The sequence below is a fragment of the Electrophorus electricus genome, chromosome 12 (assembly GCF_041902795.1).
Source record: "Electrophorus electricus isolate QZ-2024a chromosome 12, ASM4190279v1, whole genome shotgun sequence".
In the NCBI taxonomy this organism is placed as follows: domain Eukaryota; kingdom Metazoa; phylum Chordata; class Actinopteri; order Gymnotiformes; family Gymnotidae; genus Electrophorus; species Electrophorus electricus.
In genome coordinates this window covers 1,317,501-1,334,660 of record NC_137508.1, presented here as the reverse complement: position 1 = coordinate 1,334,660, position 17,160 = coordinate 1,317,501, and the positions used below count along the sequence as shown (strand labels likewise).

At 40.8% G+C, this 17,160-nt stretch overlaps 1 protein-coding gene across 5 annotated transcripts in view; it reads left to right on the top strand.

Annotated features, from left to right (window-relative positions):
• Positions 1-17,160, top strand: part of papss1 (3'-phosphoadenosine 5'-phosphosulfate synthase 1) — a 32,826-nt gene that overhangs the window by 9,571 nt on the left and 6,095 nt on the right. For 2 of the 5 annotated variants that reach the window (XM_027032707.2, XM_081724569.1), the window contains exons 11-12: positions 764-993; positions 4,700-6,190. In XM_027032707.2, coding sequence (XP_026888508.2) covers positions 764-993; positions 4,700-4,838 — 369 coding nt within the window. In that variant the 3' untranslated portion in view covers positions 4,839-6,190. Of the gene's footprint in view, positions 1-763; positions 994-2,237; positions 2,688-2,867; positions 2,976-4,699; positions 6,191-17,160 lie in introns of those variants that run through there. The other 3 variants (XR_014126471.1, XR_014126472.1, XM_081724570.1) reach the window with 3 other exon arrangements.

Here is a 17,160-nt window from a genome sequence, read left to right as displayed (position 1 = left end):
GGAGCAGACGGAGTTCTGGAGCTCCAAAGCAGCCCACAGGAAGAAGTTATTAGGCTCCGCAAGCTGCGAGGAGGAAACGGAGGACAATCTCCTCCTCTTTGCAGACAGAGGGTCAGAGGGCAGTGCATGTTTCTGCCTCTTCCAGTCTGGCCATAGCCTGCGCATACAAGCATTTCCCTTTGTCAGAATGAGCACGATTCAGCAGTTTTCGTCCTCTCAGCTGGTTCTTTAAAAATCAGCTTGGCCGCTCAACCTGGGCTCTGATTCTGGTGTGATTCTGGCGCCTTAACAGTATTCAGATGACTGCAGACGTTTGAGTGCTAACTTCATTATGTCTGGTAAAATCACATTAAATGTTTGGAAAGGAAGCTGTTGGTTCCTTAAGCAGCACGTCACAGGAACCTGCTGTTGTTGGATGCATTGAGTGTTTCAGCAGTGAGTGTGAGCACATTCAGAACCAAACAAGGGTGGGAAGCTTTAGTTTTAAGGTAGTGGGATTTTTTGATGAAAGCGACAGCAAGCGGGTGCTGAGGTGTGAACGTTTTTGTTGACTTGCTCAGAATAGTAGTTTGTGATTATTGTGTACATCCCAACCCCCCCCCCCCCTGCATTTTTTCCACTTTGTTCAGCTATGATATTGGTGATACAGGCTCAAGGAGAGCAAAGAGACCAGTGTTGGTTAAAGAGAATATTAAAAATAAACTTTCCGGTGTGAGATGATGTTGGTACAAGATAACTGCTGGTAATGTCGTCCTGTCCACAGGTGCAGTGGCATTGCCGAGCTCGCATGGTTGCAGGAGTAAATTTTTACATCGTGGGCCGAGACCCAGCCGGCATGCCCCACCCAGCTACGGGTACAGACCTGTATGAGCCCAGTCACGGAGCCAAAGTGCTCAGCATGGCTCCCGGACTCATTTCCCTGGAGGTGGTACCTTTCAAAGTGGCAGCCTACAACAAGGTTAAGAAGGCCATGGACTTCTATGACCCCAAAAAGTAAGTTCTTCTCTTTTCTTCTTTTAAACCCACCCCCTCCCAACTTAAGACTTGGTACTGCCCGCCCTCCCTCTTCTGGTGTCCTTCATTGGGATTTATTGGCAGATGCTACCATTATGTCCAGGATGTTCCATCTTTCAGTATGAACGTAATGGGACACTGAGGTTAAATCTGCCATCATAAAAAAAGCGCTCTGAGGGTTCTAAGTCTTTTAACTGAGTCTCTTCGTCAAAGCACATGGATGTAATTGTTCACTTTATGCATTTTTGTTTCAGTAAGTGATATCAGGGGAGGTTTGTAAAAGTCCCATTGCGTCTCGGGAGAACAGTTGGTCTGCACAGGCCAGCGGTGGTGGGAACTCGCCCAGTCTGTAAACACTTACGTGTGTTCTCCTGGACGCTTGGAAACGATCACTCCCTCAACTTCCACGCGTGTCGTGCCTGCCCTGTTGTTATCTACGGCAAATGGTAAAGCCAAGAGCAACAGGAAGTGTTTTCGGTTTCTGGGGCATTTTTACGAAATCCTGTGGCTTTCCCTGTGCGCTGAAGGGCCTTGGAACTCCTAGCCAACCACAGCTAATTACGCAACTGTGTAGGAGAGCCGCGGCCGGCAAGGAGCGAACGCTGGGCTGCGCTCTCCTCATTAATAATTCCCTTCACTGTCGGTCGCAGTGTTTCCTCACCATATGTGACGTGAGCACGCTCGCTGAAGCCTGTCCCGGTGTGATTGTTCCCTCTCTGTGTAGGCCAACAGGAACTTGGTGTGTGTGGTGGTTTTTTTTGTTTTGTTTTGTTTTTTGGTTCATAATTGAGCTTGATTATTGTGTAGGCTCAAGTGTTAATTAGGATCCATCTCATCTGCACCTTGGTCGGAAACACAAGACTCTTCTTTCAGTGTCTCTCTCTCTCTCTCTCTCTCCCCCCTTTGATGTTTGTTGTACACTGCTCCGGAATGTCTAGTCATGTAGATGTTCTGACAGAACAGTCAGAAAGACATCGTTGTCCAGCCAGTACTCGGATAAATATGTCCATTGAGCATTCTGTGCCCTTTATTTGACGTTGCAGTAAAGCAAGAATGTTTACTCGACTGTTTTTGTGTTTAATGAAGACATAATTAAGAAATAAGAGCGCGTTCAGTGCCAGTGTTCATGCATAGTACCTAAATTAAAGTTGTGCTTATTTTGAGTGCAGGTATTTTGAGGTTGTTTGTCTATTCTCATATCGTGCTCCAATTTCTGCTTCTAGCATGCTGCCACAGTGAGGAAGATCATGCTATTTATCACCCCTAAACGAGCACAACCACAAAACCTGCAGTGAGACCTGCCAGGCTGTCTGAAACAACACGCACTCGTGTGTTTAATCCGCCGCAGAGATGAGTCTAGCGTGTGAAGAAGATGGATTTGGTGTTGATTCAAAAGCTGTCGGGCCCTGCGCGTCTTTGGCATGCCCCCTCCCCTCCCCCATCTTGGAGCGAAAGAGTGATTGGGGAGTAGCGCGAGAGTCTAGCGCTCCATCTGAATTTCAAAGGGCTCCACTTGGCGCCTTTGCAAATTTATGGCGTTCCGTCTGCTTCTGGAGCACGGAGACCAGTATGGATGCTGAGCTTAATTGCCAGCGATCTCCCTAAAAGTGGAACGGCTCAAATCAGGCCAAGCTGTTTTTCCTTTGACCGCATATTAACCGCTCTCATCTGAGGTAGAGTATATGCCGTCTAACCCTTCCCCAGACCCTGGCACAAGCATACTAGCCATTTTCAAATATTTGACTTTATATATTTTATTTTTCATTCCATGCCTGGTAACTGACTCTTATCACTCATATTACCATGTGTCATATTCAGTAATTCACTTTCCTAATGTTTTGTCTCCTTGTCAGTCCACATTTGCTACTTGGTAGAGCGCTGTCTGTCCTGGGTTTTGTGACGTACTCTTTTTTTTTTTTTTTTTTGTGTTTATAGCTGTGTCTTTTTATTTTAGCTCTTTACCAACATTTCACACCTGAACCAGGTAATCAAGACTGAGAAAATGGTTTAGCAGCTCCCTCCCAGCAGAGAGCATTGCCGTGTGTGTGGACAGACTGGGCAGCAAGAGCTCACACGCTCAGCTCCTCTGTGGTTGTGAGCAGTAGCTTGTAAAACTGCAGGGATTAGCAGCATGTGTCCAGAGAAAGCAGGCGTGAGCCTCCACCATTCTGGTCTGGGAGGCACGTGATTATCGGCAGATGTAGATAACGGGTGGGGACGGCACATGTCGCAAGAAAAAGAGGAAACCGCACTGCGTGGTGTTAAATGAATGAGAAAAGGTGTCTGCTTTGTCTGAAAGCTTCATGGCTACTGGGAAATCAAACAGGTTTTCACACTTATCTTGATGGCAGACAAGGTCCAACAAGCAGTGTCTGAAGTATAAGTGGGAACTAAACATGGAAATGTTTACAAGATGCAGAAATGTCATGTTTGTATTCTTTTCTCTTTTTGCAGTATAGCTTGGGGGCAGGGGGTACAGTGTAAGACAGGAGTTTAGTCACTTTGTTGTGTGTGTTGTGTTTTTTATATATATATATATATATATATAATATATATAATTTTATATTCATATTCAAAGCATTGCGTCCAAAGGTGTCGGTGACAGCCAGACCCCAGCCATGTAGACAGATGGAGGCCGTGCGTGTCCAGACCCCAGCCATGTAGACAGATGGAGGCCTGTGTCCAGATCACTTTTTCTCCCCTTGGTGGATGTAAATGTTTGACATGTTTCCCCATATGAAATGCTTCACTTGTGTGTACAAACCACATCAGAGAAGAACAGCAAGAAAATGATCCCACATTTTATAAAAAATGACTGTACAGAGGGCACGGAGGCTTCTGACGTCTCTGGGGATGAAAATGAAGGCACACGTTGGATTTATTTTCTTAAAGGCTTTGTCCAAATTGAAAAATCTCATCTCGTACAAATGTTAACTTTTCCAGCACAGTCGAGGTGCCGTGAGAGATTGTATTTAGACTGTCTGATTGTGGTTTGGGTTTAGAATTAGCCGTGTTTATCACATCAATCTCTTTAGTAGAGCCTCCCTTTATCTGTGATGCTGTTTGTTTAAATGGGAATCTGTGCAGCAGAGAGTTTCTGTATAACGGAGTAGATTACATTTGTCGCGGTGTCTTTGGCATCGTCTCTGAGCAGTGTTCCATTATCGTCATCTTGCTCTGCGCTTTCACCGATTCCCTCCAAAACCAGTGTCCTGTCCAGTCCCGATTCAGGAACAGAGTTTCTGTTCTGTTTTTATTTACCAATTTATTGAATTCCTTTTATTGTGGATTTTTCTCTGTGAACTCGTATAGTGATTGTTTACATTATTTTTGTATTTTAATGTACCAAGATGAGTCAGGAAGTTTGGAAATGTAACGACTACTGCTTGAAGTGCTGGATGTATGGATGGCTGGGTACAGATCTTGAGTGAGAATATGTCAACCTTGCCATGTATTTAGTAGGCCTCTCCATGGTCAGGTTAACTGCAGCAAACACCATGAGCTCACCTCGGTTTCCCACCCTTAGGCCCTGAGACAAATGGAAATGACTTTAGTTTGTTTTAAGTGTGAACTGTGACCCAGTTCCAGCAGGCACCAGGCTTCATCTCTCTCTGTTCACTGATGCCTTCTCACGGTGTCCCTCTGCTCTGGTGTGTCTTCTTTTTTTTTTTTTTTTTTTTCCCAGCCACCAGGACTACGACTTCATCTCAGGCACGCGCATGAGGAAGATGGCCAGAGAGGGCCAGAACCCTCCGGACGGCTTCATGGCGCCCAAAGCCTGGGCGGTGCTTAAGGAGTATTACAAGTCTCTGGAGAAGGAGTAAGGCACGGCGCGGAGGAGGAGCTTGGCTGGCGGATGTTTGGGTTCCGGTAAAGCAACAAAGAAAAAACAAACAAACAAAAAAAGCCCCAAGAGGAACAGCAAGTGGGTGAAGAGACAGTGGTTGAAACTGGGACCACTCGGCTGAAATAAATAATGATGCTAAAATAAAAAAAAAAACATACAAAAAAATCAGTTTTGCTGCAAGTTGTGTATGGAATTGTCTTGTTTTGTAACGCGTACACCTCTGGCTCATAGTTAGTGTCTCTCTTTGAACTTTTCAGTCTTGAGAGGTTGCTTATGTACTGTATTTTTAACTCAAGTTGATTCCAAGAGGCAAATTTATATCAAGTTTTAAAAGTGGTTTAGCCGCAGCATAGTGCAGGGCATCTTGGCCCTGGTGGGTTGTCTGTCCTGCTCAGGCTGTTTAACGCTGCAGCCAGGACGAGCACTTGCTGAAGGAGAGGAGACCTGCCAAAGAGAATTAAACCTGTCAGTAATTCTAACTATGCTGTCACACTGTCAACCAATGCATTTTATCATTGTACTGTGACTTGTCACAAATCTCCCTAATTTTCACAAATACTGTGACTAAATTTACTGCTGTTATAAGAAGTCTATCTTTTAATTTTTTTTTGTATTTTTAAATCTGAGTCAGCATTTCGTTATAACCACAGTAAGAAACATTAGTCTCTTCTAGCTAGTAAGAAATGACTATCAAATGTTTAGAAGAAAATCAGTCAGCCAAAAGTGATTGCTAATAGGATGCCCTTTAATATCGTTTCTTGAAATTGGGCCAAGTTGCCTTAATTACAAAACGTATGAAAGGGTTGGACAAACCAGGCTGAGACATGTGCCTGGACTTGGACAGCTGGTTGCCCATCATTCAAACCTCAGATCAGTACCTGTGTGTCCCTTGCATCATGGGAGTACCAAACCTTTCTCTGTGTGGTCCAAGCCTAAGTGGAGTGGAAGTGTGTCTAATGATCTGAACTCAAACCTTGAGGTCCATCAGCTCAATTCAGATGACCAACAAATCTTTACCCAGATTACCAATATTACAGATCTGTTACATTACAGATCAGCCTGTTACATTTATCTGTTAAATAAGTGCAGTTTTTAATTCTTTTTATTTGGCTTGTGTATAGAGTTTTGACACACTGGTGTTATTCCTGGTTAAACCATAGATCATGTCATGTGGGTTATTTTGAATACTCAAGTCTTTATTGAAGTGTTTTGAGAGGTTAGTCAGTGTGTGTAGGTTAGGTATTTGGTTTCTAAGTTGTCATTTTTGTGCTTTTATCATTTGTTGCTACATTGTCTCCAATAAACCGTTCTGATGAACCATTCCGATAACCATTGCAATGGCAACATGTTTTGTTTCATACCGGAAAATGACATCCTGATTAATTACTCTCTTTGCAGACTTGACTTTTATTGCTGGCAATGCAAGCTCAAGGCATGTAAGACATTCATTTCTTTGACTTGAGCAAATCATTTTTGGATTGCTTTTCATCAGATTCCCATGTTTTGTTGTTGTTTGTTATACACATGCTCCCATTCCCTGAGACTTCCAGGTGCAGAAATGTGCACAGGAGTGGCAAACGTGCGACTTTTAATTTTTCTCCAGTCCCAGAGCCTGCAATGTCCACCAGGGCTGCACCCAATCACAGGAGGAGCTCAGGCTCAGTAATGTGTGTATTGGACAGAGCAGACACTGCTGCAGCCTTCCACACACACACACGCGCGCATTCTAACGCAGCTGGATCCCAGATGCAGCCCAGATCTTGTGAAAGCAGAAGTGGTGGGGATGGCCCCGCCTCTCCCTGGTTCACTGGCTCGGACGTAACGTCCAAACCCGCCGTCGTCCTCTTCTGCTTTCCTTTTTATTACTTTTCCCTTTTTCTGTCCTTTCTTGGTCAGATCTTTTTCAGTCCCTGGTGGCAATCAAGCGCAGACCTTAATGGAACTTCAAAAAGCAGTCGAACATTCCATTGAAAAGTGAAGGGGTGCGTTATGTGGGAAGCTGGCATATGTACCGAAGCTTCTGCCATTAGTTTCCAGTCCTTTCCATCCTGGATCTCAGGCTGACACTGTTCTTCAGGGCTGTCTGATTTCCACTGGGTCCTCTATATTTCCAGGTACACTGACACTATGGCAGAGGAATGTGCTGTTGTCTTGAAGTGAAGTGATACACAGGATCTTAACGATGCATTGTGCTCCAAGGAAAAGCCTGCCAGTGTTTGTAATGTATGATCACCTCTGACTCACTGAAAGTGTCTCAGTCAGGTTTCATTTTTAGTTGGTTCCTTTAATGACTCAGTGTTGCCCCAAACCTTTCTCTGAAATGTGGATACCGGTGTATTTTTTTACACTTTAGTGGAATTGGGCTCTATCGCTTTGCCCTGGGCTCTCCACTGTGTTGAAAAGGCAAACTATCTTAAACCCAAAACCATTAAGTCGCATTGAAACAGTAAACACTCCTGGTTTCTGATCTGATTGATGTCATTTGGAAGGTGATAGAGAAGCTCTGGTTGCTGGGTAAATATTAGTTCATAATAAGATAACTGCCCTGTCAACACAGGGCTGTATGAGCCTTACAGCTGTTTGCCTTTGATGGTTAGCAAAGTAGAACAGGTTATCATATTGTAATTCCTTAAAATACCACCCACACAGTTATGGGTCATTTGGAAGGGAATTTTATTATTCAGAGGTATTGGACTGACTCCAAAGCCCAGATAGTCAGTGTGGAATTATTACTTATGATTTTTATAGCATAATTATTAGCAATATTTTGGACTTAAGGATCTTTATAAACCTTTTTTGACAGTATCTTTGTTTACTGGTTTGGGCAAACAAATGATGAAATCAGTGTATTTGTGTTCATAGTTGCCTAATGCAGACTGTATTCAGAATTACACACACACATCTGTGTATTGCTGCACTGGTTGAGTGAGTCTTATTCATGTTGGATAAGAACTGTCACCTTATCTATTTTGTGTAGCCAGTACATGCACCATTACCCATGTGTGGTACATGGTGTGACCTCATGTGCCTCTGTGACGGGCGGGTTCTCAAGTGCACGACCTCCATCTGCTTTTAGCTCCTTTTCCTCACCATCTGTTTTTGCTTTGATTCAAAGCCATCCTTTAAAACAGCTCTCCTGTAAAAAGACAATACAGCAGTGTCCATCACTTTATGTGCAGGGCAAAGTCAAAGCTGAACTTTAACGCCACATCTTGAAAGAAGACAGTGACCTGCCATTGTCATTCAGTATTAAATGAAGGCTCATCCCATGCCTGCTTTGCCTCACAGATGAAGATCGGCACCATGTGACTGTCGAGTCAGTGCTGGTATTTTAACACAGATTACACAACCATGGATTGAACATGTGCAGTGATATCCTCATATCAGTCTCTTGTCTTCAAACCATTGCTTCTGTGCCAGGGAACTGACACCCAAGGCCGACCTCACAAACTGTCACAATCGCTAGCATGCACTACCTTTAATCTCTCACATTCTTAGGTGTTGCATATCAGAGTGAGCTGAGGCTCCAGAGAGCGAGAGAGAGATGGGGCATCACCTTTATGGAAAGGGGGCTATATAAAGAGATCACACGGATAGAAGGGTATCATACATCAAAAACTGCAGCTTGGCCTGTGCACATCAAAGCCAAGCATCTGTTTCACGATGTGCCTGGGACCCAAGATGTACAAATCCCCTGTTCTTATTACGGGGGAGTGTAGCTGACAGTCAGCCTTTCGTGATCCCCCCTTTGGCCCCTGTCGAGTGTGTGCCTCGCAATGTCTCGAGCTGCACCACATAGGGCCAATGCTCCAGCTCACTGCCTTCTGCTTGAAGGCTGCACACACAGGCTGTCTGTGGCTGGCTGCCAGCCAGATGCCAGCCTGGAGCTCTCTGCTGAGTGGAGATCCCCTGGGCACCCAGCGATCCTGCTGGGGGATGTAGCACTCTGAAGAGCTCAGGTCCAACCCTTACTGGCTGTAATCTTTAGACCCTCCTGAGAGTTGTGATCACTTGAGTCAGGTGTGTTCATTAGGTCTGAAAACACGCTGCATAGTGTCAGGTCTCCATGAGTGGGATTCAGTTGCCTTATCTGAGATTAAATGAATCTTGGCTACTAAATCTTACATGAGCATTGCTTGAGGGTTGTTCCCCCCCCCCCCCTCTTTAACAGTGCATGGTGGTTCCTCTCATCTACTGTTTCAAAGCCAGATGCTGTGTTGTTTACAAGTTTTTAAAAATTGCAGCACATACTTTACTGTAACAACTACAGTACAGTAAATGCAAAAGTGACTGTCAGCATTAATTCAGGGTTTTTTTTAACGCTGCTGTTTTCTTTTTAATGGATTTAGCAGCAAATCTTATGAGTGAGACTCCTGGTACCAACTCTGTAGTTTAACCCCAAACTGTGCAACTACAATTCTTTAACTATAGTAACTAATGCAACTAATGTACCTGTTAGGCTGAATAGTAGCCAAAAACAATACTGAAGCAAGTATGCTTAGTCAGGCTAAGAATAAAAGTAGAATAAAATTACCTGAGTAATATTAAAAATGCATCAGATATAAAAGGAATGTAAGGAGTTAGATAAGCTACTAGCTGAACTGTTGTAACTAAATGTAACTTCTCAGTACAAACTATCAATAAAGGGACATCATTTTTAAGTGGCTATTTTCCTCATTTGAGTTGAAGCTTAAAAGATATGAACAACCGTGCAGCAACCCACGTACTAATATATATATATATATATATATACATATGTGTGTGTGTGTGTGTATATATATATATATATATATATATATATATATATATATATACATACATACATACATACACATACATATACACACACTACACACACGTGTAAAAGTGTTTGTCCCCTTTTTTGCATGTTTCAGATCAAACAAATTTAAATATTAGACAAAACATAACACAATGAATTTTAAATGAAGATTTTTATTATTATGGGGGAAAAAAATCCAAACTTATATAGCCCTCTGTGAAAAAGTGATTGTCCCCTAAACCTAATAACTAGTTGGGCCACCCTTAGCAGCAACAACTGCAATCAAGTGTTTGCGATAACTGGCAATGAGTCTTTTACAGCGCTGTGGAGGAATTTTGGCCCACTCATCTTTGGAGAATTGTTGTAATTCAGCCACATTGGAGGATTTTTATCTTCTTAAGGTCATGCTACAGCATCTCAGTCAGATTCAGGTCAGGACTTTGACTGGGCCTCTCAAGTCTTCATTCTGTTTAAGCCATTCAGAGGTGGACCTGCTGGTGTGTTTTGGATCATCGTCCTGCAGCAGAACCCAAGTGCCCTTCAGCTTGAGGTCACAAACAGACAGCTGGACATTCTCCTACAAGATTTTTTGGTAGACAGCAGAATTCATGGTTCCATTTACCACAGCAAGTCCTCCAGGTCCTGAAGCAGTAAAACAGCCCCAGACCATCACACTACCACCACCATATTTTACTGTTGGTATGATGTTCCTTTTCTGAAATGCTGTGTTACTTTTATGCCAGATGTAATGGGACATACACCTTCCAAGAAGTTCAACTTTTGTCTTGTCAGTCCACAGAGTATTTTCCCAAAAGTCTTGGGGATCATCAAGATGTTTTCTGGCAAAACTGAGACGAGCCTTTATGTTCTTTTTGCTCAGCAGTGGTTTTCGTCTCGGAACTCTGCCATGCAGGCCATTTTTGCCCAGCCTCTGATGGTGGAGTCATGAACACTGACCTTCACTGAGGCAAGTGAGGCCTGCAGTTCTTTGGATGTTGTTGTGGGGTCTTTTGTGACCTCTTGGATGAGTCGTCGCTGTGTTTTTTTGGGTAATATTGGTCAGCCAGCCACTCCTGGGAAGGTTCACCACTGTTCAGTGTTTTTGCCATTTGTGAATAATGGTTCTCACTGTGGTTTGCTGGAGTCCCAAAGCTTTAGAAATGGCTTTATAACCTTTTCCAGACTGATAGAGCTCAGTTACTTTGTATCTCATTTGTTGTCGAATTTATCTGGATCACAGCATGCTGTCTAGTTTTTGAGGATCGTTTTGTCTACTTCACTTTGTCAGGCAGGTCCTATTTAAGTGATTTCTTGATTGAGCTCAGGTGTGGCAGTAATCATACCTGGGTGTGGCTAGAGACATTGAACTCAGCTTTCCAAAGATGTGATAAACCACAGTTATTGTATGTTTTAATCGGGGTTGGCAATCACTTTTTCACACAGGGCCACTTTTCCCCTTAATAATAGAAACCTTAATTTAAAAACTGTATTTTGTGTTTACTTGTGTTATCTTTGTGTAATATTTAAATTTGTTTGATGATCTGAAACATTCAAATGTGACAAACATACAAAAAAAAAAAATCAGGAAGGGGGCAAACACTTTTTCACACCACTGTATATATATCCATTAACATTTTATTTACGTATGCACCAATTTTAAGAAAGGGAGTGAAAATAAATAGGTATCCACCTACGACAATGTAAAACTCATGTTATTGGACAATTTATGCTCATGAAAAGGGATCTCCTGATGTTGTAATGCACCCACAGATTGCTGTATTCAAATATGGTAGCTAATGTGGCTCTGGCTCTTACGTCACAGTTAAGCTAATGAACACCTTTTTATCTACACAGAAAGGGAAACAATGAGGCTATCTGAGAGCCTGGGAAGAAACAACCGCTGAGTTTATTTGCTCATTGTCAGCAAGCATAGGTCACCCTATGAGAGAGAGAGAGAGAGAGAGCGAGAGAGAGAGAGAGAGAGAGCGAGAGAGAGCGAGAGCGAGAGACAGAGAGAGAGAGAGAGCAAGAGACAGAGAGAGAGAGCGAGAGAGAGAGAGAGCGAGAGAGAGAGAGCGAGAGAGAGAGAGAGCGAGAGAGAGAGACAGAGAGAGAGCGAGAGAGAGAGAGAGAGAGTGAGAGAGAAATAATGGCAGCATAATGAGAGGTACCAAAAGATGGGCAGTCCATGCTACACTGCATAATATGCGTTCCGTATGGGAAAGTTTTATGGAAATCATACATGATTCTTATTTGTTTTACATGAATCACGTAATTAGAACCTAGTGGCAACAAAAATTGAATGTAAAAGTAAATTAAATTGTCAGATACATGCTATAGGTCCTTCATATGTGTGCTTCTGTGTATCTGTAAAATTTAGAGTTCAAATTTAGGAATAAAGGTGTGTGACAGTGCTAGTAACATTAGCCCCCATTTACCTCCAACAGGGGACATGCCTTTGGGTACGTTAGTGAGAGTAAGTTAGTATCATGGCTAATAAAACGAATTTAAAAGAACCAATATTCACCCTTACTGTGTCGTTGGATGAAATGTTGTAGTCTTCTTTAGCTGTCATCGATTACCATTAACTAATTGAAAAATAAGAAGTGCATTTGATTCATAATGTTTGCTGGGGGAAATGTGGAATAACCAAATAGCTTAATTATCAACGCTTATCAACAATATTTTCCCATATGTTTATATTTTACACCTTGTTAATGTGGCATACTAAATTGCCTCTGTGCAATTTTTTTAACTTAAAAAGTGTATCTTATTTAAGTATTTTTACTGAATAAGAACAAGTGGTCTTTTTCGAAAAGAAAAATAAGTCTTCTATAAAAATAAGTCTTCTGTAAAAATAAGTCTTCTATAAAAATAAGTCTTCTTGAACGGGCTTCCTGCAGAAAACTGCCCTGCCATCCTCACTTACCTCCGGGATTGGCTAGAAAGATATTCGATAATCAAGTCGAATATCAACCAGATATTTATTTATTTATTTATGGTGAGTTTGTTCATATAACTGATATGATCCTGATAATTAAGTTGATTCCCATAGGAATTTAGAGAGGATTCATATATGCTTGAAAAACCTTTATTTTGAATTTTATTTTATCAAAATTTTATTAAATCTAAATGTCTGTGCATATGCATCATCACTGTGTTAGGATAAAAGTGGTATGATGCTTTAACACACAAATCATGACATTATATCTTTTATTAACTGATTTAACTGTGGGATCAACATTTGTCAATAAATGACACAAATCTCCACTTCCATTTCTGAAATGCATGCACATCTTTCTGGTGACTTTCTCCTGAAACCGTGTAGCGTTAGCTAGCTAGTGTTATTGCCAACAGGTTTATGAACTCTAGCTAGCAGACGAGTATCTAGCTAACATCTGAATAAACGAATTACTTTTAATTTTTGGTCATTGATATAACCTGTCAATGCAAACAGTAACAACAACTGTAATGGAAATACCATGTTTATTGATTGTTGAGGCCACTAGTAATATATGGTGTTTCTCCTCACAAAATTTAAATTGTTGCTTTTTCAGGCCAGAAATGCCTGAATATGATTGTAAAATTAATACATTTGTCATTTTTTATTTGTACACCAGGACTCTCATGCAATCTGAATCTGAAAGTTGGTTCTTGTTCCACCAAGCTTGGTCCACTTTTCTTTGTTTTCTGGCCTATTGATTGATTCCCAATTCCAATCTAACTACAAACTCAACTTGGTGGTGAAAACTATCTTATTGGCAGATGGTATCAGTCCTAGGTAGTGCTACCATCTCTTGTGGTCTTTGAAGGGTAACATAACAGCCAATATTGAATTCAGTTCAATACTGATTTTCAATATTATCAGTATGCTCATGGATCTGGGTTAGAGTATAGTAATTTATGCTCTTGAAATATAACAATCAAATATGCTTAATGCTTTGTTAATTATTATACATAACCCCAGTGGGACAAACCCGAGGCTGACTTCTAGAGCACACTATATGTTGCTTTTGAGAAGTTTTAATGTTTGTATAAATGTACAATGCAAACGTCAAAACAACCTAACTTTAAAGCGATCTACGTATGCTTTATTTTTATCTGGTTTATCACACAGGAACAACAGAATTAAAAGAGAAGAGAAGACTCAAAGGTAGACTAATGCTGTTGAAAGACTAATGCTGCTCATTTGTCCTGTTTTACGGGGCTCATATAACTAATATGAGCTTGGTAATTACGTTGATTCATATAGGAACTCTGACACTAAGCTGGGTTAGCATGACTGTTTGTTTGTACATCTATTTTTTGACAATATATATTAAATATTTTCTTTGTGTATGTGTATAATATAGTATTTTAATAAACTGAACATATCTAAAAACAAATATAGTAATAATATACAGGAAGTAAATAAAATTTACCTTGGATCATGCAGAAATCCTAGGTTCAAATGTAAGAATTAGGCCTACATACAGAATTTAAAGAATTTAATATCAGACAAGTTTCATATTCAAAACATGTTTATGCCATGATAAATCCACAGTAAAATATAAGATAATGTCTAAATTTTGTTGTAAGATGTCTTCATTTAGAATCATATATGGATCACTCCAAAAATACATTAGGAAGCCACATATATTTCTTATTAAATATATATATATATATAGTATTTAATATATATATAGTATTTATATATGCAGATACCTGCCATAAGAACCACACTATGTGCCACATGGGATAAACAACAGTAGTGTCAGTGCCTGGTCAGAATAATGATTAGTAATTTGCTGTTGGCAGCCTACATTACCAACACTAGTAGACACATTCACTATCTAAGCCACTCTTTTGAATATATTATATCCTATTCAGTGGGCAGAGCCGAAGAGTCTGTCAGCACTGAAATTCACATTTCAGCTTTAAACGTTTTACTGGCCTTTCGTTTTGCCAGTGAATGTTATGAAAGCCTTTAGTTACGGCAATGAACTTGCATGGAACCAATGGAAGAAATGGGGCTTCCAATGCTCTGCTGCCCCTGTATGGGTGTGAACTGGGGCAGCAGGGAAGAGATTTGTGGGGGAAATTAGATTGTTCGTTTCTTGTTTTGAGTGTTGTATAGTGTGCTAATCTATTTAAATAATGTTTGTCATGATTTGATATAAATTTATGATTAGAAAAAGTTAAAAGTCTTGTGTTGTATAATAATATTAGAAGCAGAGAAAGAAGAAACATCACAGAGGCGCATGAGAAGCTGTGTAAAAATAAAAAAGTGTGTGGGTTGCATTTTACAAATGCAGCCTATAAATGCGGTGGAATGTGTCAGGTGCATCAGCTGCTTTAGAATTTGACCTTCACGTCAGCATTATTTGTAGAGTTTGTGAGTGCAATTGTGCTGTGGGCTGCATTCAACAGAAAAGTTCAAACTGGAGGATGACGCGGAACATGGAACTTGCGTTCAGTATGACGAGGAGCATCAATGTTGTGGACCAAAAACAAACACTGAAATAGTTTTAGGGCCTGAAACGGCAACCCTGAGGAAAATCACAAACAAACAAACAAACAAAAAATGACTGGTTTCTCTCTTGCTGTGCTAACTCTTCTCTAACAGGTTTTTTTTTTTTTGACACTGACCTTATTCTGCTAGCATGAGGATATGTTTTGATACAGATTACCACACACTTTGGACAAGGATATCTGCCACATGCTGTAAATGTAAACGTAGATGCATGTGGACACTCTGAGTATCGCAAATCGCTCGTCTCAGGCCTGACTGGGTGCCTCATCACACATGACTTGGCTATTATATCTCCATTTTGGGCCCTAGCACGTCGTCAGGAGTAATGTTTAGTGATGCGTTTTTAACCTTGGTTCTTGGCAGAGCACCTGGCTGGCACCTGCTTGGCAATCTTGAATTCCCATACATCATCAGACGTGGTGCTATTCGATGCCTTGATTGTATTTGTCTTGGACATTGTTCCGGCTTTGATCATGAATTGAGGTAATTATTTGGGCCCGTACTCTCCACAGGAGACAACCAGTGCAACAGGAGAAGCCTGTGTGTGTGTGAAACGTGGCCCTAAACAAGAAAGGGCACAGCATAGGAGCTAAGAGGAGGATAAATAGCCCAATTAAATGCCTCCTTTATGGTTTTCATTAACAATACACTTTGTAGGCATTGTACTTCCTTCTTTCAGCTGAGTGAATGGGGCCGGATGTGTAAATGAATGGGGTGTAATAGAAGCAAGCCCTTTCCCTCTAACTCCTCCATCCTTTCATCAGGAAATCACTAAACAAAAATAAACAGATGAATAAAACCTGAGAGGTGAATGAAGAAGAATTGTTCATTTATGAATTCTGGGAAAAACGGAAGCAATTAGGGATTCAAAACAAGCATGATTCATTTAACTCAACCAAAACCACACAGTGAACGCTTGTGAACAGTTAACTCATCCCTGACTTTTCCTGAGCGAAGTCTTTACTGAATACTTCAGGTTGGATTAGGGATGGTTTATATATTTCTGTGTAATTATGTTGTTTGTTTCTGTTTTGTTAACTGATTGTTAGTGACAGTTAAATAATTAACTTTTGGTTTATTTTATATGAAAATCACTAAAGATAATGACGACATTGTGGTTAAGCAGAGTGAGTTGGGTAAATTCATTTGAAAGAATAAAAAACTCTTTAATACCATAATTTATAAGAGTAAAAAGAAACATTATATAGTTTTGTAGGTTATAAAATATATCTTGTGAGGTCTGGAAGCAATAATATTCAAATCTTGAAAAGCCACACGTATCTTCACTAAAAATCCATACACAAAAATAATCTTTATCATGAGCCAGTCTGCTTTAGACTGAGATGTTGAAGGGAAGCTTGTTGAATGGTGCTATTAAGGGTTTTTTAAGGGTTTTATTGCTGTGGGAATTAGTGCAGGGTTCTCTTTGGGTTCTGCTTGGGAACCTGCAGGCCACCCTGGAGTTTAGCTAATCCAGGAGTTTACCTTCAGCATTCTGTGCCTGATTGTCTGGCCGTGAGAGAAACCACAGCTTTATTTCCAGTTTCCAGGGCACATGTCTTTCTTGCAAATCTTCAGAGCCAAAACCATTTCCTTTTTTCTGAGTTTCAAAGATTTCTGTGTTTATGTTGTCTTTGACCATAAATCCCCACCAACACACATTAACAGAAATCACTCACTGTTGCGCTAACCAACATTTGGCTAGTTGACCTTTACCTTACCTTGGTTTAAAACTAAGCCCATTTTCAAGGATATGTGTCTTGAGCTGTTTGTATCTCTAGGATGTAATTAATGTATTATTGAAATGACCAATGAAGAGCCAGAATAGATTCTATTTATTAGAAAGTGACATGTTTGAGTGAGACAGTAACCTTTGCAGTGACTCTGCAATGTGTTTGTGGTAAACATAAGATTTACAGTCTAGGAGCTGGGACTAAATATATATATAAACATAAATGAGTAAATAATGATTTAATTGGATAATGAGAATTTCTTATCCTGGCTGAA